The 26,694-nt window shown below is 35.9% G+C and overlaps 2 protein-coding genes across 2 annotated transcripts in view; one reads left to right on the top strand and one right to left on the bottom strand.

Moving 5' to 3' along the window:
• piezo1 (piezo-type mechanosensitive ion channel component 1) overlaps positions 1–18,488 on the bottom strand; it is a 119,129-nt gene extending 100,641 nt beyond the window's left edge. Inside the window, exon 1 of the mRNA XM_052123436.1 lies at positions 18,008–18,488. Within this exon, the coding sequence (XP_051979396.1) occupies positions 18,008–18,071 (64 nt within the window). The 5' untranslated portion in view covers positions 18,072–18,488. The remainder of the gene's footprint in view (positions 1–18,007) is intronic.
• The window catches only part of LOC127642770 (uncharacterized), a 371,536-nt gene that overhangs the window by 241,152 nt on the left and 103,690 nt on the right, over positions 1–26,694 (top strand). The gene's annotated exons all lie outside the window — the stretch shown is intronic.

The following is a 26,694-nucleotide window of genomic DNA, read 5'->3' as shown; positions in this document are numbered from 1 at the left end:
TGACCAATCCCGTCTTAGCAACTGCTGCCCTACCGCCATTACTCTGATGCATGTTTGCATTTTTCCAATGACAGCCTGTGGGAGTAATGTGTGTTTGAGCAAGTCAAATGTAAAGAACGTTGTTGCCGGGTCATTTGTAATAGTGACAAGTTACTCATACATGCAGTGTTTTTCGTTCTTTTTTTCATAGTAAAAGCGATAGTAAAAAAACAGATCACGTGATCAAAATGAGTGTGTTATGAGACATTATGAACAGCTCTGTTCACTTATGCTCATGTTATTAGATTTGTAATCACTATTAAATGACGTTTTTCTCTTTTCAAGTGACTAATAATCATTTGCCTTGATCCTGATTCACAGTTCCAGTTTTTAATCAAATTACTGTGCAATTTAACCATTTCTTTTACAAATAACTTCAGATAAATATGCATTACAATGTTACTCTTCATACCAGCTCACGTAAAAATGCCAAAAACCGCCTCGTTCATGCCAATCTCCCATTCTTTCCGATGGGGAGTTCTGCAGAGCTTGTCAGAGCGTGCGACCTTACCCAAGGGGAGCGGAGCTTAGCGAAGGGTCAATTGATTGCTCTTAAGTCGCTGTGTTCAACAAACAAAAATTAAAAAATTCTGCAAAGTTTCAAAACTCAAAGTGCACGACAAATTGACTCCCAAAAGAAAGAACCGATTCTGAACACCTGAAACGAGTCGTTAGTAATTCCAAACGTACTTCCCGTACTAACCTATGTAATTTGGTAACAAAAAACCCGCCTCTGGTCTTCATTGGCTGCTCACGAACAGCTTTGACCCGCCCTCAAACACTACTCTAAGAGCCAGACCAATCACAACAGACTGGGACATCTGACCAATCAGAGCAGAGTAGGCTCTCTGATAGGAGGAGTTTAGAATGAATGCTTAAGAACGGATCATTGAACGAGTCGTTTTTGACACTGGGAAAAAAAGGTAATGCTGCAATTTAAATTATGAGCAAATTAAAGTGTTTTTTGACCTTGGATGCATGTAAATCTATTGTATGAGACCTTAAAAACAAAATTAGGCACGTTTAAAAACCATCATAGGTACTCTTTAAATACTCACACCTGAATTTGTACTCCCTAATTGCTGAATTAGTATAACAATTGATGATGATGATGATGATGATGATGACAATAGTTATTATTATTAAGTTATTAACATTCATAATAATTACAATAAAAAATACTGACAATGCTAATCATGAATTAAATTGAATTCATCTATCTGCATAACAAAATCACACTGATGTAATTGTAAACGAACTTACAAATTAACAAACTTATGAACTTAAAAGCTTAATATTCATATTTATTTTAAGTCTTAAGGGACTGGGTGCTTGACATCGTGAGGCACAAGTGCCTTCAACATGATCACAGGAAGTCGGCATGCTGTTTCCAAAAGTTCTGGTACCCTTAGATTGGTGACAGTATGCCGACTCACTGACATCCGGCATTTCCCACCAGACATTTTTGCATCGGTTTCATTGCGTTTACCTTCCCATGTGGCTCAACTGGCAGCATGTTGCGTCCCGGATTCATATCCACATTGAAACCTGGAAATAATCACGCTCACTTAATCAGTGACAAACACTCTTCAGAGGTTGCACTTTCCCACCTTACTTTTTATTTTTACTCCACAAATGGTTGGGTTTGGTTTGGGTTGGAGGGTAGAGTCCATAAAATATGCATTCCTCTTAACTGTACAGCTGACCTCTCCTTTTCATAAATGAGAGTGGCGGTGGCATAGTGGGCTAAAGCACAGAACTGTTAATCAGAAGGTTGCTGGTTCGAACCCCACAGCCACCACCATTGTGTCCTTGAGCAAGGCACTTAACTCCAGGTTGCTCCGGGGGGGGATTGTCCCTGTAATAAGTGCACTGTAAGTCACTTTGGATAAAAGCATCTGCCAAATGCATAAATGTAAATGTAAATAGAGCTCACACGTGCCTATACACCCTACAACATTTATTGCATTGGCCACTGGGGGCAGCGTTTTCAATTTCGGTAAGCATATACTGATTTTCGCTAATGAAAAATTCGATCTACTCTTTCCAATTTCACAGTGAGATTCTGGCGCCTTCTCCCTTGCAATTAATACAATTCATTGCAAGCCAAATTAAAGTTGAGTCGACTGCCACTAGGGGGAGAAATACATATTTGAATGTCTGAGACCAGGAAAATTTGGTTCTCATGTGAATGTCAATTTCACTTTCGGTTTGTTTCATCCCCATTGTATGCCTGCAGAGGACTTGCATTATGATGCACAAGTTTCATAGACTACTTTTGCTTTACTGTGAGGAACCATCAACTGCCATTGTATTGACATCAGCGAAAAATCCCTCCAATTGTGTTCCACTGAAGAAAGTCATGCGGGTTTGGACAACATAAATTGAGTCATTTATAAGAGTATTCAAATGTTGGGGTGAACTATCTATTTAAATTGCTTCAACAAGGTTAGTTTATAATGTTTTCTTTGTGTATTGTAGTATAGCTAACTGCTTTTTCAAAAGGATAGCTTTGTGGCTTGATGTAGTTTTATTTTGAATAGCTTGTAGCACAGGTAGTGACTTCGATCAAATGCAGTTGTGCGTGAGGTCAGAAACACTCAGGCTCAGTGCTGATTTGGGAGGTGAAAATAAAAAGCAGGAGGCTTGTTGGTGCAAGCGTGAGGAATGTTGGCTTAATGCCGCATGCTTGCTGGCATGCATCTCACATCTTTGTTGAGACAGAAGTGTCAATTGCAATTCTCCAGTGCTGTGAAATGATCTGTGTAAATGTAACAGGGTCTACATGTTAAAATAATGATAGGGGAGATCTGCGACAGTGATCTGATCAGTAGAATTTATTCTGATAAAACTTTTCTGCCATCAATGTTGTTTGGAGTGACTCAAGTTTAGTACAATTTTAGTATCTGTCACTTAACAGCGTTCGCCCACTTAGGCATTAGTGTAAGATGACTTCTTCTATGGACCGTTTTCTCAAAGGAATAGTTCACCCAAAAATTCTCTCATCATTTACTCACCCGTATGCCATCCCAGATGCCAACCCAGATGTGTATGACTTTCTTCTGCACGAAGATATTTAGAAGAATTTAGAAGAAAGCTCCAAAAATCACATAAATCACATAAATCAGCATAAAAGTAATCTATTAGACTCCAGTGGTTAAATGAATATCTTCAGAAGTGATATGACCGGTGTGGGTGAGGACAGAGCACTTTCACAGTCGTCTTCTTGTGTTTTTGTTGATTCACATTCTTCATGCATACTGCACCCTACTGGGCAGGGAGAGGTATTTCAAGCAGAAATTGACTTAATATTGATCTGTTTCTCACCAATACCTATCATATCATTTCTGAAAATATGGATTAAAACACCGGAGTCATATATGGATTACTTTTATGATGAATGTATGTGTTTTTTGGAGCATACAAATTTTGGCACCCATTTACTTGTATTGTACAGAGCTGAAATATTCTTCAAAAATCTTACATTTATGCATTTGGCAGATGCTTTTATCCAAAGTGACTTACGGTGCACTTTTTACAGGGACAATCCCCCCCGGAGCAACCTGGAGTTAAGTGTCTTGCTCAAGGACACAATGGTGGTGAACTGTGGGGATCGAACCAGCAACCTTCTGATTACCAGTTCTGTGCTTTAGCCCACTACGCCACCACCACACCTTCATTTGTGCTCTTCATAAGAAAGAAAGTCATACACATCTGGGATGGAATGAGGGTGAGTAAATAATGAGAGAACTTTCATTTTTGGGTGAACTGTCCCTTTAACACTTTGAAGATAATTCAAGTTTAATTTTTTTACCAAAAATGAAAATGTTGTCATCATTTAGCTACTCACTCAAATGTTGTTCTAAACGTGTATGAATTTCTTTCCTATGCAAAACACAAAAGTACAACTTTTAATGAAAACGACCATCTGTATTTACAACACAGGCATAAAAAGGGCCAAAAAGTAAAAGTAGTCCATATGACTCTAGCGTCTTCTGCGGGTTTTTGGTGAGAAACTGCCCGAAATGTAAGTCAAGCACATTGTTCAGCGGCATTCAGAATGACAGCAATCTGCTGCAGCAACCAAGCAGCCTGAAGTTATCCATTTTCATCAAGAGTTGGCAATGCAACAAAGCATAGCCTACTAAAGGAGAGAGTTGAACGCAAACGAGTAGCGACGTGATCTGGCAACCACCAAAGGGAGTGCAGACAGTGATCCGTCACGTAACAAAGTTGGATATCGCAATAACATTTGAACACCTACTCAACTGACAGCAATGAATGTCAGTGAGGATAGGATTTTAGTCTGTTGTGGACTGCCATCGGTCTATAGGTGATTTGGTGTGACTGTGACAGACCTCTGACATACTTCTGTTTAAAACACGCTCTAGAAGAGCTTGACTTCAAGTATGCACAAAGCTCCTCTGGCACGATCATGATTTATCTGTTAACCAGTCTGAATCTGCCCACTGCAGACAACTAAATTCCCCTTAAATGACCACAAGCAGGATAATGTTTTATTGCTACTTAGGCTATAAAACCGGGAAAGACCGCCTGAGTCCCGACATTTGTCCTTACCGACTAAATACAGGTCTGTTTGATTCTGACTTTATGGATTCAACCTTTGGATTTCCGTCTCATTTACCTTTAAAAACTGACTTTAGCAGCTAAATGATGGAGAGATTGTCCAAAATTGGTGCAAAAGTGAAATCTTATCAAATAAAAGGTTTCCAACCATTACTTTAAATGGGAGGAAAAGAAAAAAAAAAAAACACACAAAATAAATAACAATGACAATCCTCAAAATGCTTGCCCATTTGATAGCTAAACTTAAATAAATTGGCACATTATCTCAAATTAAATGGCACAATATATGTAATTTCTAAGATTTTCATTAGTTTTTAGTTTATCTTACATTTTTCAATGCATGCCTCTAAATTAAATTTTTCATTAATGAAAGGTAAAGTTGGTCAAAAAATGAGCATACATTTAATTTTTTATAAATTACTTGCATTTACCTGAGAAATAAATAACTTTATACATAAAAAGCGTTGATGTAACAGGAGCTTTTAACTTGAAATGCAAATTAGTCTTTGTAAATACATTTACATTTATTCATTTGGCAGACGCTTTTATCCAAAGCAACTTACAAAACAGGAAAATATTATAAGCGAATCCTCTTAAAGAGACAGTGCTACTAAAAGTGCCATATAACAAAGTTTCACTATCATCAGAAAAGTATTCAAAACCTCACTCTGCTTACATTTAATATATCATTTACCATCTATAAATGTAATTAATGTTAACAAATGATGCATCTTTTCAAAGGTCTAAGGGTTCAACATTGATATCCGATCTCTGTTTCACAATAGCAATGATCCAGAAACAGCAATTTAGTTATTTGTCCCAGGAGTACAAATGAAAACATGCAATATCAAAACGGGACTTTTATTATGAAAACGCGATCGCCAGATGAAACCAGTTCAACACACTTGGGTCAGTCGTCCAGGACAAGCGTTCATTGAAAACATCCAATAGCACTTTTTGTCCATAAAAGTGATAAATCTGAGAACTATTGATATTCTCTATTGTTTCCATGAGATCTCACCTGAAAGATTTACCCTTCGTCATCATTCTTCATCAAACTGCAATCTGAGCAGCATTCATGTTGTAAAACTGAATATGATCTGATATATTAGACTCTCATAAACAAAACCAGCCCGTCTCCAAAGTCTATTTTTAAAAATGTGGCGTAGTTTCATTCATAATAGCCGAGCAGTGCCGTCAGATTTTGTGCGGTCTTGAAAGGCGGAGCCTTAATTTGACTCTGTACACTTCCAGCGATTTTACAGAGAAAAAAGCTGCAGGAACCTCATTTATTATTCGATCATCTTCAAATTTTAAACATAACGTCTTTAGACTCGTGTCTTTGAGAACATTGTATTTCTGGGTTGTCTTGGTACTTTTATTATAGTTTTTTTAGATTGTAAAAACATGTTCAGCACAAAATATTTCCATTACTATAAACTTCAGCTTCTCTAACTTTTAAAAAATAACAACATTTATTAATTCTGGGGAATAAAAGCCCAAAGTGTCTTCTTCCAAAAGATACTACAACTGTGTCCATACTCCAAAGGGTCCCGTAAATACAACCATTTAAGTTCAGGTGTGTCATTTTCATGCTTTGTGCTCAAAAAGGGGGTGCGTATCAACAGTAATCATATTACTTATGTATGCCCGCCCAGCCAACTGCTCAATAATCTACAGACTTTGACCAATAGGACAGATAGCTCCTAACTCAAAGATCTTTTGATTAAAATATATATTTATGCTTATAAACACAACACAATAGTTAAATGTAATAAGCACACTTATGTTTTTCTCTCTTTGACTTTTTCCCCCTGTAGTCTAATGCCAAGTGGGGCCTGGCTGAAAATATAGCCCAAGCTTTTGCGTTGTCTGTAATTAAAGTCTGAGAGGCTGGTGGTGGTTGTTTCTCAGCCTAACAGCGACTTTAAAAAGAGCTTTTGCTGTTTTGGGAAGTGAAAATAGTTGGTCTGCTGTGCTTTATAAAACATTAATGTAAGCTGCCGAAAAACAGCACAGCCCAAAATTAAACATGGTAGTCTGGAAATGGAAACTGACACGTAATGTAGCTCTGTTCAGTGAGCGGCCTAGAAAGCTTTTTAAAGCATCATAGATGTGCAGGCCGTTCCAAAAGATAAACAGTGTAATTGTGCCGTCTACTAAGGTGCCATGTTTTGGCCAAATTATCAGGCAGCAAACTTTATGGAGAAGGCAATTGCGCCGAGGTAAAAAAAAACCTCACAATTCAAGATGGAGGGCAATGTGAGAAAAAACTACAAATGACCATTTTATCCAATATTTGCTTAAAGACTAAATCAATTGGTAGTCAAGGAGCCTTTGCAGAGCATTTCAGTTTAGACACTTATAAGGAATGGCAGCTTAGAAAGCTGTTCACTCGCTTGTTTTTATTTTAATTTGGCCAAAATACCTTTTGGAGTTTTATCTCACTTTCCACTCGCAGGAAAACTAGCACACTTTGACACAAGTTATTTCTCATGACTGTGTGGATGTAATTAATCATGTGACGCAACTGTTTTTGAGTTGAACAGCTCATTTTCAACTGGGAGGTGTTTAATTCATCTCGATTGGCGATTCTTTGATATAAGATGATAACGGCTCCCAATGAGCACGATTAATGAGGTGTTGATAGTGATATGTTGGTTTAACCTTTTATTTTGTATTGACCGAACGTCAAATCCCATTATCAGAAATCATGTGAGTGCCACACATTGCAGGTGCCCATGTCATAAAAGAAACATATTGTGAAAAAAAAAATCTTGTTGCACTTTAACCTGTTGATACGCACCCCCTTTTTGAGCACAAAGCATGAAAATGACACACCTGAACTTAAACGGGACACTTTGGAGTACGGACACAGTTGTAGTATCTTTTGGAAGAAGACACTTTGGGCTTTTATTCCCCAGAATTAATAAATGTTGTTATTTTTTAAAAGTTAGAGAAGCTGAAGTTTATAGTAATGGAAATATTTTGTGCTGCACATGTTTTTACAATCTAAAAAAACTATAATAAAAGTACCAAGACAACCCAGAAATACAATGTTCTCAAAGCCACGAGTCTAAAGACGTTATGTTTAAAATTTGAAGATGATCGAATAATAAATGAGGTTCCTGCAGCTTTTATCTCTGTAAAATCGCTGGAAGTGTACAGAGTCAAATTAAGGCTCCGCCTTTCAAGACAGCACTAAATCTGACGGCACTGCTCGGCTATTATGAATGAAACTACGCCCCATTTTTAAAAATAGACTTTGGAGACGGGCTGGTTTTGTTTACGAGACTCTAATATATCAGATCATATTCAGTTTTACAACATGAATGCTGCTCAGATTGCAGTTTGATGAAGAATGATGACGAAGGGTAAATCTTTCAGGTGAGATCTCATGGAAACAATAGAGAATATCAATATTTCTCAGATTTATCACTTTTATGGACAAAAAGTGATATTGGATGTTTTCAATGAACGCTTGACATGGACGACTGACCCAAGTGTGTTGAACTGGATTCATCAGGCGATCGTGTTTTCATAATAAAGGTGTGAAGTCCCGTATCAACAGGTTAAATTAAGTCCACACCCATCATGTTGGCATATATAAAAATCACACTCACAGTATTTCTCAGTATACAGTATGCATACAGTGCACCTTGTGGAAATATAACATAGATTGTGCAGTACAAATGAGCACACTGCATGAATACTTTATCCCACAACGCGATGTGCTCAAGTTTATCTTCTATTTCCAATGTCCCGACTGAACCAGGGTCAGAAATAAACTTTTTTTTACTATGGGACAATATTTGCCCTCCAGATCAGATTTTTAGGGGGATTTTTGTCCATTATGAGGGCATAAAATAGTCACTTTTTTATGCAAAATACAGTACTTGAATTTAAATAATTAAATTAAAACACTGTAAATCATTCCAAAGTCATTCAAGGCTGTTATTTATACATTTAAATCAGAATCAATATTTTGTGCTAATACGTGTTTGGCTTTGAATAAAATATTATAAAGAAAAAAATAATGGGGAAATTTTTTTCCCCCCAAAATTGTGATTTTCACTGGCATTTTTGCATCAAGCCCAGACTGAATTGGACGCAATTTACATGGTCATTTTTCAACATCTCTTTCTTGGCTCTTTATGTCATCAGACTGGCAAAATTAAGATATTTTTCCCAGAAACATGTATTTAAAAATGAAAGTAGCCAATAAACAAACAGGTATCCATTCAACTCAGTAGCCGAAACGCAAGTGTATACTCCACAAATCACTGGCAAATGAACAAACATGTTCTGTAGCTTAGTTAGTAAATGCATTACTGATACTTCTCCAAACCCTTAACCTTCAATGGTGCATGAACAGCTTTACAAAAATAAGATAAATTAAAGGGATTTATGGCTTAGCATGTGTGCCACAATCAGTCACAAGATCGCATGGGTGTTATCAGAGTGTGGGAAGTCCTGTTCACAGGTGAAGGAAACACAAACAATCATGTGTATTCTGTCCAGGAGGTCTGAGCAAAACCAAACTACATTCCTTTACTTCTATCAAAACTGCTGCGCACTCTCACTCTTTCACAAACACATTCACATGTAACAATGGGCCCTAAACAAAGTGACCTTTGAATTGTTGCTGGACGCACTCTCAGCATGACCAGCATCCTGTTTTGATGGAAAAATGGTCACTTTTCCAGTGATCAGGTTGTAACGGCAGTAGCTCACTGTGCTGTGGATGTGCCCTCGTCAGGAACGATAAAACAAAAGAGTCAAGGGTGCACTATCAGTATGCCCCAGTGTGAGGTGATTTCCAGAGTAAATGTGGCAGACTTTTCAGGGCAAAGTATCCCTTTAATATGCAGAGAGTCAACAATAAGGAAGCTATTCGTAGGTTGATTTCACCTAAAAAGTGTAACACTTGTTCTGTCATGCTATCGACGTATTTAAACATATTTGTGGTGGAGGTGGCGGCGTAGTGGGCTAAAGCACATAACTGGTAAGCAGAAGGTTGCTGGTTCGATCCCCACAGCCACCACCATTGTGTCCTTGAGCAAGGCACTTAACTCCAGGTTGCTCCGGGGGGATTGTCCCTGTAATAAGTGCACTGTAAGTCACTTTGGATAAAAGCGTCTGCCAAATGCATAAAGTAAATTAAAATAGTGATCTGTCCAAGTGTGATTAATAAACCATGCAAGGCTACGATCTTAAGCTGCATTCGAGCTGTGTGCTTAAAACTAATGTGAGAACCGGACACACTAGAGAAATCTAGTTTCGATCAGCTGTTAGGCTACCTGTTATTATGTTAACCAGTTATAATGCAATCAATCAGAACAAGGCAATTAACAGCCAATTAATCTCCTGCATCACCTCTCCACTATAATTGGAACAATAAACACATCCTTAACCGGTTGATTACATTAGCACATACGTTTAAAAAGAAACAAATGATTTGTGCACCTTGAATGGGTGACTCTCACAAAGAAATGTGTGGGTTATATTTCACAACAAAATCAAAACAAGAAAAATAGAAATGAGATCATCCATAAAGACAATCAAGCCTATTTTTGTATTGTCAGTTAAAGGGATAGTTCACCCAAAAATGACAACTCTCTTATTGTTTGCTCACCTTCATGATTATCCGAGGTGTGTGTGACTTACTTTCTTCTGCAAACACATTTGAAGAAAAATAGAAAAGTATCTCAGCTCAGAAGGTCCTTAAAATGCAAGTGGATGGTGATCAGTCCTTTAAAGCTCCAAAAATCACAGACAGTCAGCATAAATGTCATCCATACAACTCCAGTGGTTAAAATAATGTCTTCTAATGCGACACGATCACTTTGGTGTAACTATTTCAGTACTTTTTAACACTAATTCATGCTTCTAGTCAGCAGTGGTATGGGCGTGTGACGTAATTGCATTTGCATTTAAAACACGTGAGAGCTATGTGCATCACAGCCGGAAGAGCAGCGCTGTTTACAAGTGAGGAGGAGGAACGCTGTACAGTAGCTTGACTGGTTTTGGATTAGATCTGTATTTATCTGTTTCTTTACTCATAATGGTGCATTTGTGTGCTTATCCTGGGGGCGGTTGCATAAACATAGCCATTAACTTAAGACTGCATCTAACAATTAGTTTGACTAGCTAAAGACGCCATTATCCTGTTGCATAAAACAAGCTTACAGTTGTCTTTAGTAAGACAGTCTAATTTGCACTGCATTGTGGGAAAAATAAGACACTGAACAGCTTAAAAAAAATGGCCGACAGTGGACGCTCAATACATTTTTTATTCGCTGAGAATATTTGCTTATTAGAGGACTACAATGCTTCAAAATGTATTTTAATGAACACATTTAGTGATTTAACCCAAATAATTAAAAACACAACATTTTGTTTCCATTTTTTAAGTCAAAGTCTTCAACCAAGTCTCAACTCAAGCCCCTTTTAGCCCCCACTGGCTCAGCTGACAGTTATTTTCAATGTCAAAATGGAAGGTAAACAAAAGTTAGCCTGAGGTGTGCCGTCTTACATTTTGGTCTTTAATTAGACTCATCTAAGTTTTTATGCAACTGACTGAAAAAATGAAGACCAACATTTTAGACGACTAACTAGTAAGACTAGTCTAAAACGGTTTTATGCAACCGGCCCCTGAGATTACTTCTGTATCAATACATCACACGAGAGACCGCTTGGACGCCACCCTCTCGTGAAGCCTAATGGAAGCAATGATTAGGAGTTAAAAAGTACTTCAATACTGATCTTTTTTTGCACCAAAAGTGATTGTGTCACATTAGAAGACATTATTTTACCCACTGGAGTCGACTCCATGACATTTATGCTGACTGTTTGTGATTTTTGGAGCTTCAAATGGTCTGATCACCATCCACTTGCATTTTAAGGACCTACTGAGCAGAGATACTTTTCTATTTTTCTTCAAATGTGTCCTGGTGAAAACAGGAAGTCATACACACCTCGGATAATCATGAGGGTGAGTAAACAATGAGAGAATTTGTATTTTTGGGTGAACTATCCCTTTAAGCACATTTACCCCACTGTATTGTAATTGTCAAAATGAATATTCTGTATTTTGTATAAATATAAATATATAATCATATAAAAAAAATTATGAATAGAATATATTACAAATTTAAATATATTGTTTCACATTAAAGTGAATGAGAAATGTGGTGGCGGCGTAGTGGGCTAAAGTGCTGAGCTGGTAATCAGAAGGTTGCTGGTTTGATCCCCACAGACACCACCATTGTGTCCTTGAGCAAGGCACTTAACTCCAGGTTGCTCCGGGGGGGGATTGTCCCTGTAATAAGTGCACTGTAAGTCACTTCAGATAAAAGCGTCTGCCAAATGCATAAATTTAAATGTAAATAGGGTGATTCTCACAAAGCCTGCAAGAAAATGTCCAGATCGTATTTAAACCTTAATCAATACAAACATACTATATATACCGTATATATAGTTCATAAAGTAAATGAAGCTTACATTTAGGACCATAAAGATTTTTTGCACTACAATAAGCACATTTAATTCTCATTAATGCAACATGTCCAGATGTTTAACTTTTACCATTGCTTTCAATGATGATTCTCAATACCACAACATAGGCATTTGTTCTATAAATCTATTAGATATTAATATAATTTCTTGTTTTTGCTTTTGGACTTCACTCTGATGTTGAAATATGACCCAGAGATGTTCTTGAAAGGCTTCGTGAGATTCACCCGAATAGGTTTCATCAAATCACACGCCACATATCGGTTGACTGCATTCTTCCCGGCAACTGTACACACAAAACACACGCTCACTACATGTGTTATGGAAAGGAGAACAGTCCATGCAGAGTAACATTGCACCATTGCGTCTGCTTTGACAACACAAACAGCACTTTTATGAGAGACCAGAGAACTCTTTCAAGCTGTATGATTATGCACAACTATGAATTGTTAAAGAGATCGCTGATTTCCCAGTGCAGCAAAGCCTTGTGTCTTGACAGCATGCTGGTTAGTGTGGCAGCTTGTGTTACGAACACACCCATATTAGTAGTCGCACATCTTTACAGCTGAATTAAAGTAAATGCAATCTATATAAGAAAAAAGATATTTGACAAAAGCTGTGCTTGTAAGGTTGTATTTAAAGGAACAGATACTCAAAAATGGCAATTCAGTCATCATTTACTGACCTTCATGTCGTTCCAAAACAATACGACTTTCTTTACGTAGCACACAAAATGATTCTGGGCACTATTTACCAGTTAATGAAAGTGAATAGGGACTGGGGCTGTCAAGCTAGTAGTCCATATAACTGATGCACAATATCTGAAGTCATTTAATAACTTTATGTGAGGAACGGACCAAAATTAAAGTTGTTACTCACTGATAATCTCCCCTTCCATTGAGACACTGAGTTATACTCAGGAAACGGATTAGTCTGACTCATGAATGAATCATTCAGACGTCTTTGTTCATTAACTGAATCAGCTGAAGGAAAGGTTCATTCAAGAATCGGACATCTCTCATGAATGCATGTCAAGATTTTCAGTGAATAATGACTTACATTTTGGTCTGTTACTCACATACTTGCTATCGTATGGCTTCAGGAGACTTTAAACAGAATGCATATGCCATTTGGACCACTTTTATAATCCTGTGGTTGTGTATTTTTATTTCATTTTGAAGTGTGGCAGCCCAGTCTTCATTATCTTACATTATACAAAAAATGTGGTCATGATATTGTTTGTAAACTTGTTATTAAGAGGAAAGTCACATGCATTAGGAGCAACAGAATTGTCTTTTTGTTTGAACTCTTTAGTTAAAAGGGAATGTTTACATGCAGGAGAGAAAAGTCGAAACTGTCGCAGTTGCAAACCACATGGAGAACTTGACAAATCTGGCAGACCGCATGCGTGAGTTTGAGGGGAACCAGAGATGTGCGCAGCGAGACTCAGTTCTTCCTGCGTGCCACATAAGTCCCACATGACACGAGAAACCACATGTTCAAACAGCCTGTGCCTCTGGCTAATCTCTACCTGCCCCGGATAGTTTTATATGTTCCATTTATTAAATAGCCCATAACAGTTCGCCAGGTGTTTCATTCAAATTGAATGGGGAAATGTTAAATATAGCCCCTATCTGCTCCGATTAAGAGCACAGAGAAGAGAGAACGATCAACTGATTTAACAGCATGGGAGTCCATTTCAAGAGATTTGAAAATGTGGTCCTTATTTAGCCAACTGCCCTGTGAAACACAAAAGTAGATCATTTGAAAAATGTTCACACTGGTCTTTTCCCTACAATGAAAGTGAATAGTGACCAGGGGCTTTCAAGCTCCAAAAAGGACAAAAACACTACAAAAGAGGTACTTTCGCATTCCGCAAGAAAGTCATACAACATGAGGGTGAGAAAATGAGGACCAATTTTATTTTTGATTTGATTGGCATGATTAGGAAGTATTTGAGTGTGTAAGGACCTGATGCAGAAACTATGCCGTTCACTTGACAGAAATGCATGATGTATGCTCTCTGTATGCATCCATGCAACAGTCTAACATTAGACCCAAAGGAAGTGTGCCGCTCGGGTGTGTCCACTAAATAAACACCTGATGAATTAGGTGAGCTCACTGCAGTCTGCTCTAAGTGGGACACATTCCCGTAATATCTGTCATTCTAACATGAATCCCATGTTACAAAAACCGGTGTTCCTGTTATATTCAATCTGTGAGTGTAGCGGGTATATGGGGGTAAGCTGTACACAAAAAAATGCAAATGCAAGCTTATTTATTACCTGATGTTACAGCTAACACGCCATTATCAAGTTGCTTATATGGGGTATATGGGGTAAGCTGACATGTCATGTTAAATTATCTAAAACAACTAGAACACTTTTAATTAACTATTTTACATGCAGGGACTGCACGGGATATTTCTAATGCATGTCACTATTACCGTGCGTTATGACCAGAGGAGGCGAGGGCGTCAAAATTCGCTCTGGCTGCCCTGCCAACAACGCTATCGAAGATTCGTGGACGCTCTGAAGTAGTTGAAATTGGCAGCAACGTTCGTTCAAAATGCTTGATTTTGTGAACTATATTTAAAGGGGCCACAAAACATCCAGACATGTCGACCGGTATCTTTATTGCCAACAAGTAGCGCATATCCTCATGAAACCTTTTAAATGTGAAAGTAACCAAAATAACCAAAATAAAACACATTTGTAATTATAACTGTGGTCCTGGTTGTTTAGTGCAATAGGTCAAATCAGTGTTTTCAGACATCTTTGTCCACGCATAGCTTTTTTTTTTACATCCCTGAAAGCAAACAGGGACAGATCGTATATTTCGGGGAAACCCGCCCCGTCAATGATCAGTCTCTCCTCCATTTTCTCTTTAGAGCACTTCTATACTCCAATAGGTCGCCGCCGAACCGCGTCAAAGCTCATTACCATAATGTTGCCCGCACTTGAACTTTCCTCTGATGCCCAAACCGCCCAAGGCGCGCCGCCTCGCTTCCCGCTGCCGAGAGACGCTGGCTGCCATAGTAAATGAATGACTTCCCGTCGATTTGACGCTCTAGACGCCTCTGATCTGAACGCACCATTAGGCTATTTAAGTGACCTACCAGAAAGCAAAAAGTGTTTTTAAAAAAGCACCTAAATATACACATTCCTTACAATATAAATGTCAGCCTGAAATTTTGATGTTGCAAAATAAGTGAATGCGCCGTCAACAATCCAAGTACTGTCTTGACACTCTTTTTACTTACCTGTAGCTTTCAGTCAAAAAAGATTGTTTTTATACCTTGACTGAACACATTAAGTAACGAGAGACATTGTGGAATATAAACTGAAAACCATAATGTTGACTTTACTCAATATATTGAGTAAACACGTTCCTTCAATTGAATCGAGTAACATCCTCTCCAAAACATGCCTAAATAAGTTCTTGGCGTTCATATAGAATCTACTCAAGTATTTAAGTTAAGGTGCAAATGCAAGTACACTTAACTCAAATTTACCATTTAAATGTTGTTGTTTCTACTTATTAATTTTAGTTGAATTGACTCAAATTTAGATCAAACAATAACAAAGCTCAAAACAAGATTATAACCGATTCTAGGTCAATCATTAAACAAACGTAATTCTCCAATGAATTGTATATACTTCAGTTGCACATGCACAAGGAAAACTAAAGTAGAGTGAACAGGGTCCAACTTGACCAAACGGGACATGGGTCACCCTAATGGTGACATCACACGAAACAACTACTGCAACAAAACAACATCAATAATCCTACAAAAAAGCTAAAACCTCTATGGATTCTTGAAAACAACTATTTAAATGTCCCCATAAGTTCCCTATGGCCAAGAAACGTAATTAAATACTTCAAGCACAAGGGATTATGGGTATTCCTCATAGCTTCAATTTTATAATCGAGCGTTTGAGTTATTTACACTTCTTTAAAGTAAATAAGTTCAAGGAACAGATATGAGTTACGAGTAATTTTTAAGACACTTTGATTTTTCCAGTAATGGCAACATTAGCGTTTACAGTGTACATAAATATACAAATTAAAAATATACATTAAAATGTACTTTTTATTATTAAATAATACCCATATATAAATATATGTATATTGTTTATGTTTAAATGTACACTGAAAAACAAAATGTCATTAGTTTCACATAATTCAATGAAAGCTTTACTCAAATATATTGTGTTGAATGAACCCAAATGAATTGAGTTGACCTCACTTAAATTTGATTTGTCCAGATAAATCCATTGAACTTTACAGCTTGCTACAAGCTAGCAACAATACATATTAGCATATTATATATATATATCTTTTTGTTTACTTTAACAAAGATGGTGCTGCGGAGGGTTTACACTGATCCTCAATCAGCCTTTGTGCAGATGATCCCGCAGTCTTTGCTTCATGACAAAAGCAAAACACGTTGTTATTTTCAGCATGGCAAATCCCCCATCCTCAATCTAACCATTAGCTCCACTCACCTCCTAAAACAATCCACCAACACAGAAACTTCTCAAAATCCCAACATAGAACTTTAAACACTAACAAGTCTCCTTCGTGTTTAATTTTGTGTAGAAATACATTAAAATAACACTCAATTTCAAAAGTTACTCTCCCACTCCATTCCCACGCAAGGCATGCTGGGTAATGCAAAATCCCTGCCCAGTTTCAGCAATACTTTGATGCAACACAACTGGATTAAGGAAACACAGATGTATTGTACACAAACACATTTAGACCAAATGCTAAAGAAATTTGTTGGATTAACTCATTTTAATTAAGTAAATTGAGCAAGCAGTAACAATTATGTTGAGTGAAGTAAACACCATCCGTCTGAATTCATTTAATCATTTCATCCCAATAATCATATCACTGCTTAATGACGGTGTTGAACTTAACTTGGACTTTACAAAATATGATTAACATAAATGTATTAAGTAGATTTTAAGCGTACTTTTCAGTAGAGCTGCTTTCTGGTTTTTTAAGTGTACTTATTACGTATACAATTATTATTTATTAATTAATAATAATAATAACAATACATGTATGATATAATTACTACTAAAATATTAAATACTGATATCTTCAACTAGTATTAATATTATTATTATTAACATTATTCCTTTTTTTACCTTAAATATTTTTTTTTTAGTTATAAGAATGGAAATTATATAAATGTGTCATCTTTATTTGGGTCTCTTAACCTAATAATAATAATAATAATAATAATAATAAATGTATTATATTATTACTAAAATATTAATATGATCTTTATTTGGGCCTCTTAACATAATAATAATAATAATAATAATAATAATAATAAATGTATTATATTATTACTAAAATATTAAATACTAATATGATCATTATTTGGGCCTCTTAACATAATAATAATAATAAATGTATTATATTATTACTAAAATATTAAATACTAATATCATTAACTAGTATTATTATTATTATTATTATTATTATTATTATTATTATTATTAACATTCTTTTTTATTTTTAACTTTAAATATTAAACAAAAATGTATAAGAACTGAAATTATAAAAATGTGTGATCAATATTTGGGCCTCTTAACATATATAATAATAATAATAATAATAATAATAATAATAAATGATCACTTGATAGCCACTTGCTGTGTGCGTGACATTTGTTTACGATTTTCAAGTATATGATTGACAGGCGTGTTGAATAAAGTGAGAAAGAAGGGATAGCACATGTGTTCACGTCTTTAACTGAACAAGAAGACCTCCGAGCTCATTAATACACATGTATATTCCGTGCATATGAAGTGCTGTAGTTTTAATGATGAACACATGAAGGTCTTACCTGCCAGTAAGAAGATGGGCAGCAGAAAGCAGTAGAGCAATCCGCACACCACCTGGAGCTCCATGAGCGCTGAACTCACATTCCTCCCACCACGACCATCTCACATAATGCTTTCAAAAAGCTACATGGCGATACAAACAAGTCTTCCGATGCAGTTGACTTATTTATAAACTATTAAAACGTCGCTATGGGTCAATATCCTCGGGAAAGCATTATGCAATGTTTGGAAACAAACGAATAACGTCCAACAACGTCGCTCGCGACAACGCTAAAGAGCAGCTTCACGAGCAGTCCATTACTCAGCGCACATCTTCATGGAAAATGTGATTCACCGCCGTTTGGCAGTCTTTAAAACTTTCCTCCGGTCTTTTCTTCAGTCCGTGATCCGTCGCTAATCTTCTCCAATGCACTTACTACAGGCTATTATATCCACAGAGTGTAAAACAGTTTCACAAAACTCACAAGGACTTGACTACTTGTCTGTCCCAACAGTTAGTTGTTGAAGTTGAAAGTAACTCCCACTCTGACGATAGATAACTTTCGGTGCCAAAACGGGTAACGCCAAGAAATGCGAGGCGTACTGTGCACTCACTGTTGCAAAACAATGTGTCACCCAAATAAGTATATGCCATTTCACTTATTCCACTTTAAAACGAGAGGAAAAGCACTTTTGAGTCTATCTCTCAAGGGAGAGATCCGCTGCGCGCGAGACTCTCGCAGTTATTATTATTCCATTTTTTACAAAGTTGCGCCTTTTATTTGAAACCACTGAATTTGTCCACAGATGTGAAACCAAAATGTTCATATTACTTCTGAATGAAACGATAAAAAGTCTCGTGAAAGTGCCTGAAGGTGTTCAATGTTTGCGTTTGCTTTTGCGTCCACGCGCGGCCGCATCAAATGTGCACGAGACTTCCGTGACACCTGCTCGGGCGCTTCAATGTGTTGGAATTACATGTTGAAGTATAAGCAGTAGTGCTTCATTTTGTTCTTTGATGCTAGCTATTAGTTATTTTGCGAAACTGCGGGTGTAAATGCTGAATTTTAAATGTCCCTCAGAGGTAACGGGGTAAACACATACAATTCTGAGTTTACACATCGAAGGTGTCTTAGGCTGGCATGTGCATCATTATTTATTTTATATTGCCCCCCTCTAGTGGTGACATTTGCACAACGCCGGGTTCACACATCCGCCGTGTGCGAGGCGCGAGCGTATGGAGTCATGCTTGTGCAACAATATTTTGAGCGCACAATAAAATTTAAACTTCTCGAAATCCCAACATAACAGAACTTTAAACGCTAACAAGTCTCCTTCTTAAAGGTATTTTGCACGCAGAGTGGGTAGGAAGAGTGAGCAAAATGTAAAAATTCTGAGCAAATTTGCATTCAAATAAACTTTATTCAAGCGCAAAATTGATTTTAGTTTGCGCAATATGAATGTATCTTTACAAGAATATATACATTGCTTTACCAAGCAGAGTTCATGCACTCAGAATTTCATCTTGCGCATGCAAAATAACTTTTTGTCCACTCAGCATTTCATCTTGCCTATGAAAAATAACTTTTTGTCCACTCAGAATTTCATCTTGCCTATGAAAAATAACTTTTTGTCCACTCAGAATTTCATCTTGCCTATGAAAAATAACTTTTTGTCCACTCATAATTTCATCTTGCACATGCAAAATAACTTTTTGTCCACTCAGAATTTGATCTTGAGCATCCAAAATAACTTTTTGTCCACTCAGAATTTCATCTTTGCGCATGCAAAATAACTTTTTGTCCACTCAGAATTTCATCTTGCGCATGCAAAATAACTTTTTGTCCACTCAGAATTTCATCTTGAGCATGCAAAATAACTTTTTGTCCACTCAGAATTTCATCTTGCGCATGCAAAATAACTTTTTGTCCACTCAGAATTTCATCTTGCGCATGCAAAATAACTTTTTGTCCACTCAGAATTTCATCTTGCGCATGCAAAATAACTTTTTGTCCACTCAGAATTTCATCTTGCGCATGCAAAATAACTTTTTGTCCACTCAGCATTTCATCTTGCCTATGAAAAATAACTTTTTGTCCACTCAGAATTTCATCTTGCCTATGAAAAATAACTTTTTGTCCACTCAGAATTTCATCTTGCCTATGAAAAATAACTTTTTGTCCACTCATAATTTCATCTTGCACATGCAAAATAACTTTTTGTCCACTCAGAATTTGATCTTGAGCATCCAAAATAACTTTTTGTCCACTCAGAATTTCATCTTTGAGCATGCAAAATAACTTTTGTCCACTCAGAATTTCATCTTGCGCATGCAAAATAACTTTTTGTCCACTCAGAATTTCATCTTGCGCATGCAAAATAACTTTTTGTCCACTCAGAATTTCATCTTGCGCATGCAAAATAACTTTTTGTCCACTCAGAATTTCATCTTGAGCATCCAAAATAACTTTTTGTCCACTCAGAATTTCATCTTTGCGCATGCAAAATAACTTTTTGTCCACTCAGAATTTCATCTTGCCTATGAAAAATAACTTTTTGTCCACTCAGAATTTCATCTTGCCTATGAAAAATAACTTTTTGTCCACTCAGAATTTCATCTTGCAGCATACAAAATAACTTTTTGTCCACTCAGAATTTCATCTTTAGCATGCAAAATAACTATTTGTCCACTCAGAATTTCATCTTGAGCATGCAAAATAACTTTTTTCCACTCAGAATTTCATCTTTAGCATGCAAAATAACTATTTGTCCACTCAGAATTTCATCTTGAGCATGCAAAATAACTTTTTGTCCACTCAGAATTTCATCTTGAGCATCCAAAATAACTTTTTGTCCACTCAGAATTTCATCTTTAGCATGCAAAATAACTATTTGTCCACTCAGAATTTCATCTTGAGCATGCAAAATAACTTTTTGTCCACTCAGAATTTCATCTTTAGCATGCAAAATAACTATTTGTCCACTCAGAATTTCATCTTGCACATACAAAATAACTTTTTGTCCACTCAGAATTTCATCTTTAGCATGCAAAATAACTATTTGTCCACTCAGAATTTCATCTTGAGCATGCAAAATAACTTTTTGTCCACTCAGAATTTCATCTTGAGCATCCAAAATAACTTTTTGTCCACTCAGAATTTCATCTTTAGCATGCAAAATAACTATTTGTCCACTCAGAATTTCATCTTGAGCATGCAAAATAACTTTTTGTCCACTCAGAATTTCATCTTGCGCATGCAAAATAACTTTTTGTCCACTCAGAATTTCATCTTGAGCATGCAAAATAACTTTTTGTCCACTCAGAATTTCATCTTTGCGCATGCAAAATAACTTTTTGTCCACTCAGAATTTCATCTTGCGCATGCAAAATAACTTTTTGTCCACTCAGAATTTCATCTTGCACATACAAAATAACTTTTTGTCCACTCAGAATTTCATCTTTAGCATGCAAAATAACTATTTGTCCACTCAGAATTTCATCTTGAGCATGCAAAATAACTTTTTTCCACTCAGAATTTCATCTTGCACATACAAAATAACTTTTTGTCCACTCAGAATTTCATCTTTAGCATGCAAAATAACTATTTGTCCACTCAGAATTTCATCTTGAGCATGCAAAATAACTTTTTGTCCACTCAGAATTTCATCTTGCGCATGCAAAATAACTTTTTGTCCACTCAGAATTTCATCTTGAGCATCCAAAATAACTTTTTGTCCAATCAGAATTTCATCTTTAGCATGCAAAATAACTTTTTGTCCACTCAGAATTTCATCTTGAGCATGCAAAATAACTTTTTGTCCACTCAGAATTTCATCTTGCGCATGCAAAATAACTTTTTGTCCAATCAGAATTTCATCTTTAGCATGCAAAATAACTTTTTGTCCACTCAGAATTTCATCTTGAGCATGCAAAATAACTTTTTGTCCACTCAGAATTTCATCTTGCGCATGCAAAATAACTTTTTGTCCACTCAGAATTTCATCTTGAGCATCCAAAATAACTTTTTATCCACTCAGAATTTCATCTTGAGCATGCAAAATAACTTTTTGTCCACTCAGAATTTCATCTTGAGCATCCAAAATAACATTTTGTCCACTCAAAATTTCATCTTGAGCATCCAAAATAACTTTTTGTCCACTCAGAATTTCATCTTGAGCATGCAAAATAACTTTCTTCAAGTGCAAAATTGATTTTCGTTTGCTCAAAATGAATTTATATTTGCAAGATACATTGCTTTACCAAACTGAGTTTGATAAAAAGATAACTTTTTGTGCGCTCAAAATATCATTTTGCATGCATGCAGAAATTTTTGAATATAAATATTCACTAATTGTAGAATTAATTAATGATAAGAAGTTATAGAAAATAAGTGACAAACGATGTTACATATTGTATATTGAGCTGTATGAAATATACTAACTGAATAGTAAATATGACTATCAGTTGTATAGGACAGAAGAGAATAAAAACACACACACGTTCATACACTGGAAGCTGCGGTATCATATCGCCCCCCATTATAATATTAATTGACAAATCATGAATTAGCTGATTTAAATACATGTGATACTTTTGTCTTGTCTAATTAACCATTTAAAATTCGCACTGTATTTCGAACTTAGCAGCTGTTTGTCTATCTGCAACGGGTCACATATGTTACTATGGCAACATGAAGGACCGCCTAACGCTTGTAAAAGGACCTGGCTGCAGCCGGCAGAATGAGGCGGGGCTACATATGGGGCGGAGCTACACGTGTCGCCCCGCCCATAATATAGTCTCATTGGCTCCTTCATCTTTCATTGACATACACGACGTGGGTCGTCGTTGCTGGTGTGTTATCATTGTTTGAATCAATATAGAATACCAGTGAAATCAATGCAACTATCACAAGAATGGCATAACAATTTTCATCAGTTCATCAGCCTCTTGTTTGCTATTGTTGATGGCATTAATTAAAATATCTAAATTCCTCAAATGCAGAGTAATCAATAGATCGAGCAGATACAGTAGGCATGCATAAAGCAAACTTGGTCAATGAAAGATCAATGAATCATGCAAAATGATCACTCATGATGATGAGCTGTTATGGCAGAAATAAGAGTAAGTTGTGGGCGGGGCGACACCATTCTGCAAGCTGCAGCGAGGGATACTTGGGTAAGTAGCTCTTAGTAGCCAATCTGAATGCAGGAGGTGGGACCAGACAGAAAACTGGTGGGGGGAAAAACAATGCTTCTGGGACGCCACACCTCGCGACTCATGCTTGCAATGTAAATGGTGTCGTATGGGCGCAGAAACGAAAACGCGCCGCTCACAGAGGATGTGCGAACCCTGCGTAGGGTAATGTAAGCCTTATGGCCAAGGGGTGCAAAACCAAATTAAGCCACAATGCAACAGAAACGAGCCACAGCACACAATAAATAATTATCTGTTGTGTTGTGTCTTTAAAAATCTATTATTTTCTTTGCTAATTATGTTGAGTTATGCACCCTATAGGCCGCTGTAATGCATACAAAATAATTAATTAATAAAAATACAATGCTTTAAAATATAAAATGAGACATACTTAAATATATTATGAAGTAATAAAGTATATTTCCACAAATTTAGCTATATTTTTTGAAGATTAATTGAGATTAAGGTTTTTTTATTTCACTGAAACTTCTTTAAAAGACTTATATATATATATATATATATATTAGGAGCTGTCGATTTAACGTGTTAATTCAGTGCGATTAATTTGACAAAAAATAACACGTTAAAACAAATAATGAAATTAAATCGCAATGCCCCCGGACTGTAATATGGAAGATTCCTGAGAAATGCAAGCTTGTAGTACCACCTGTTTACTCCAGAGGGCAGTAAGTGAAACTTCAGCTGTATGAGCAACACACAGTTTATACAGTGAACAAAACAACCCTTCAGCAGCATGACACAAACATGCGTTCAAAACACTTGTGTGTTGTGACACAGTGACCTAAACATTTTATATTTATGATGCGACACCCCCGAGACGCGACACAAGCATGTCTGACGCAGGTGTGGCTGGATTGAAATGGTGCAAAATTTGGAAGTTACCCCATAAATATTTCATCACGAATAAAATCAAACTTATTTATAAGTACTACCTCACTAATTATTTTCTTGCAGAGAGATTTCATTGTGATGTGGATATATTCTGTACATTTTCTGCAGGAGTTGTCCCGACTCGACTTGCTTTTGGTCTGATTTCTGCAAGATTGTTAGAGATCATTTCATTCCCAGCTTAGAAAATGTTTTATCCGGGTTTTTTTTTTTTAAGCTATGACACGTTTCTTCATAAGGAACATTATTTGATTAATGTTCTGCTTTTGTTGGCAAAGTTTAATATTCATAAATGTAAGTATGGTGGTTATAAACCATTAGTTTTAATATTTAATTCAGAGGTTCAGCAACACCTAAGAACAATTTACAATTTGAGTAACGAGAAAGCTGTAAAGTGTATTGAAATATGTAAACAATTTGATATTTTTATTAAACTGTCTATTTACTTATTTTCCCTTTTGTTGTTTGTTTTAATATTCCTCTTGGCTCTAGATGTAAATGTTTTGTAAACATTAATAAAAATAAAAAATGAAAATGTCTGCCGCAGGTGTAGATTGACGGTCCTTAAACAAGCCCCCATAATAAATCTCCAACTGATTGACTTATTCACTTGTGTAATGTATTGCTGTGAACTGTGCGTCAATGATTGACTTATGATCAATAATATGGTAGTAAACAATACATTGTGTTATAAAGCTGCTTTTTGTCTTATCAATGATTAACTCTTCTGCCACAAGAATGTAATGCATTTTATCTGAATGTCTTATATATATATATATATATATAAAAAAAATATATAATATTTTAAAATATTTAAAGCTAACTATATACATATTTATATCAATATATAATTATACAATCATTATATATTGAGTTATTGTTATATGAGGGGCTTTCTCAGCAAATATTTATATATGTGATTAATCGTGATTGATTAATCGGGACACCATGTAAATAATTCGATTAAAATTTTTAATCGATTGACAGCCCTAATATATATATATATAATAGAAATCCTTATATATAGCCTACATATAGCTATATTTATATAGCCTATATATGCAGCCTATATATATATATATATATTTTTATATGTAACTTTTGTGCATTTATGCTATAGCTTGAAGTGTATTTTATTCATTTTTATTTTATGAAAAAAAAAAAAAAAACATTTAAATAGAAAAGCTGTATGAATAGTGGTCTAAGAATGTATATTACATGTATGTAATATATGTATATTTTTCTTACTGTACTTTTTGTGATATATTTATATATTAATATTTTTGTTTTATGCAGCTGGGGTCTGGGGCTTCGAAGATGCTCCTGAATGTACTAGATTGCAGAGCAGGGCCATTAGGTGTTTCCTTGGAGTGCACAGGTTCACTACTAGAGCTGCGCTAGAGGGAGATATGGGCTGGGAGCCTTGTATGGTGAAACAAAAGGTGGAGTTATTAAGATTATGGAATCGTTTTATAAGATTACCTGAAGATAGACTTACTCGGAAAGTTTTTGATTGGGATAAAGCTCACAATTATCCTTGGTCAATGGAGGTCCTTGGAATACTCTCATCAGTAAAAGCACAGTATATATTTAAAAATACTTTACAATGTGATATATCTCAGGTCAGGCAGTTTTTGTTTAATTCTTACAAAGAGCAATGGCAATGGCAGGTGTTAAATAAGCCCAAATTGAGAAGTTATGTTCACTTTAAAAATGAATACTCCACAGAGCCTTATGTCAAATGCTGGTTAACTAGATTACAGAGGTCGTTGTGTGCCCAGCTTAGAGCTGGGGTGTTGCCCTTGCAGATTGAGGTGGGGCGCTATAAAGGTGTCCCAGAAGAGGATAGATTATGTGTTTTGTGTGATTTAATGGTTGTTGAGGATGAATGGCATTTTTTGTTTTTTGTCCTTTATATCATGAGTTAAGAATGGGTATGTTTGAGAGAATTCAACATAATAAGCCTGATTTGTTTTGGATGACGGAGGGGGATATGTTGAATTGGCTCTTTGAAAATGAAATTTATAGGTTAGCTAGATATGTGGAAAAGGCATGGAAACTTAGGCAAAGGAATTTATATCCTGACCTAAATTGACAGTGTCTTGTCTTGTTTTGTTTGTTTATATTGTGAAAATGATGGTGATGTATCTTTTATGATGGTCGTCTTCCTATGTGCTTTGTATGATGGTCATTTCTGTGTAATATGTTTGTTTTATGTCATTAGTGTCTTTTATGCCTAAGGGCAGGGCATGTAAGTGCAAGACACTTTAATAATAAATAAATAAATAAAATAATATTCTATCTTAATAAATTAATAAAGTAATATAGATTTTGCCATAGAAGTAGCCCATTTCCTGTGTTGGTATGATTACATTTTAAACGTTTTCATAAAATTCACAAATAAATAAGAGGGTACGCATTTTTGTTATTTTATTTTATTTTTTATTTGCGTGTGAATAACACTTAAAAGTAACCGGCTTTAAAAATGAGTTAATTATCGGATTTAAACTGCTTTTGTATAAATGCAAATGAGCCTATTATAAAACAAAAGAGGGAATATAATCATTTTTACTGAGAGCCCATTATACAAACTGAGCGTTTGATCAG

This window comes from Xyrauchen texanus, chromosome 1 (assembly GCF_025860055.1).
Source record: "Xyrauchen texanus isolate HMW12.3.18 chromosome 1, RBS_HiC_50CHRs, whole genome shotgun sequence".
Taxonomy (NCBI): domain Eukaryota; kingdom Metazoa; phylum Chordata; class Actinopteri; order Cypriniformes; family Catostomidae; genus Xyrauchen; species Xyrauchen texanus.
This window is presented reverse-complemented; position numbering and strand designations above follow the sequence as displayed.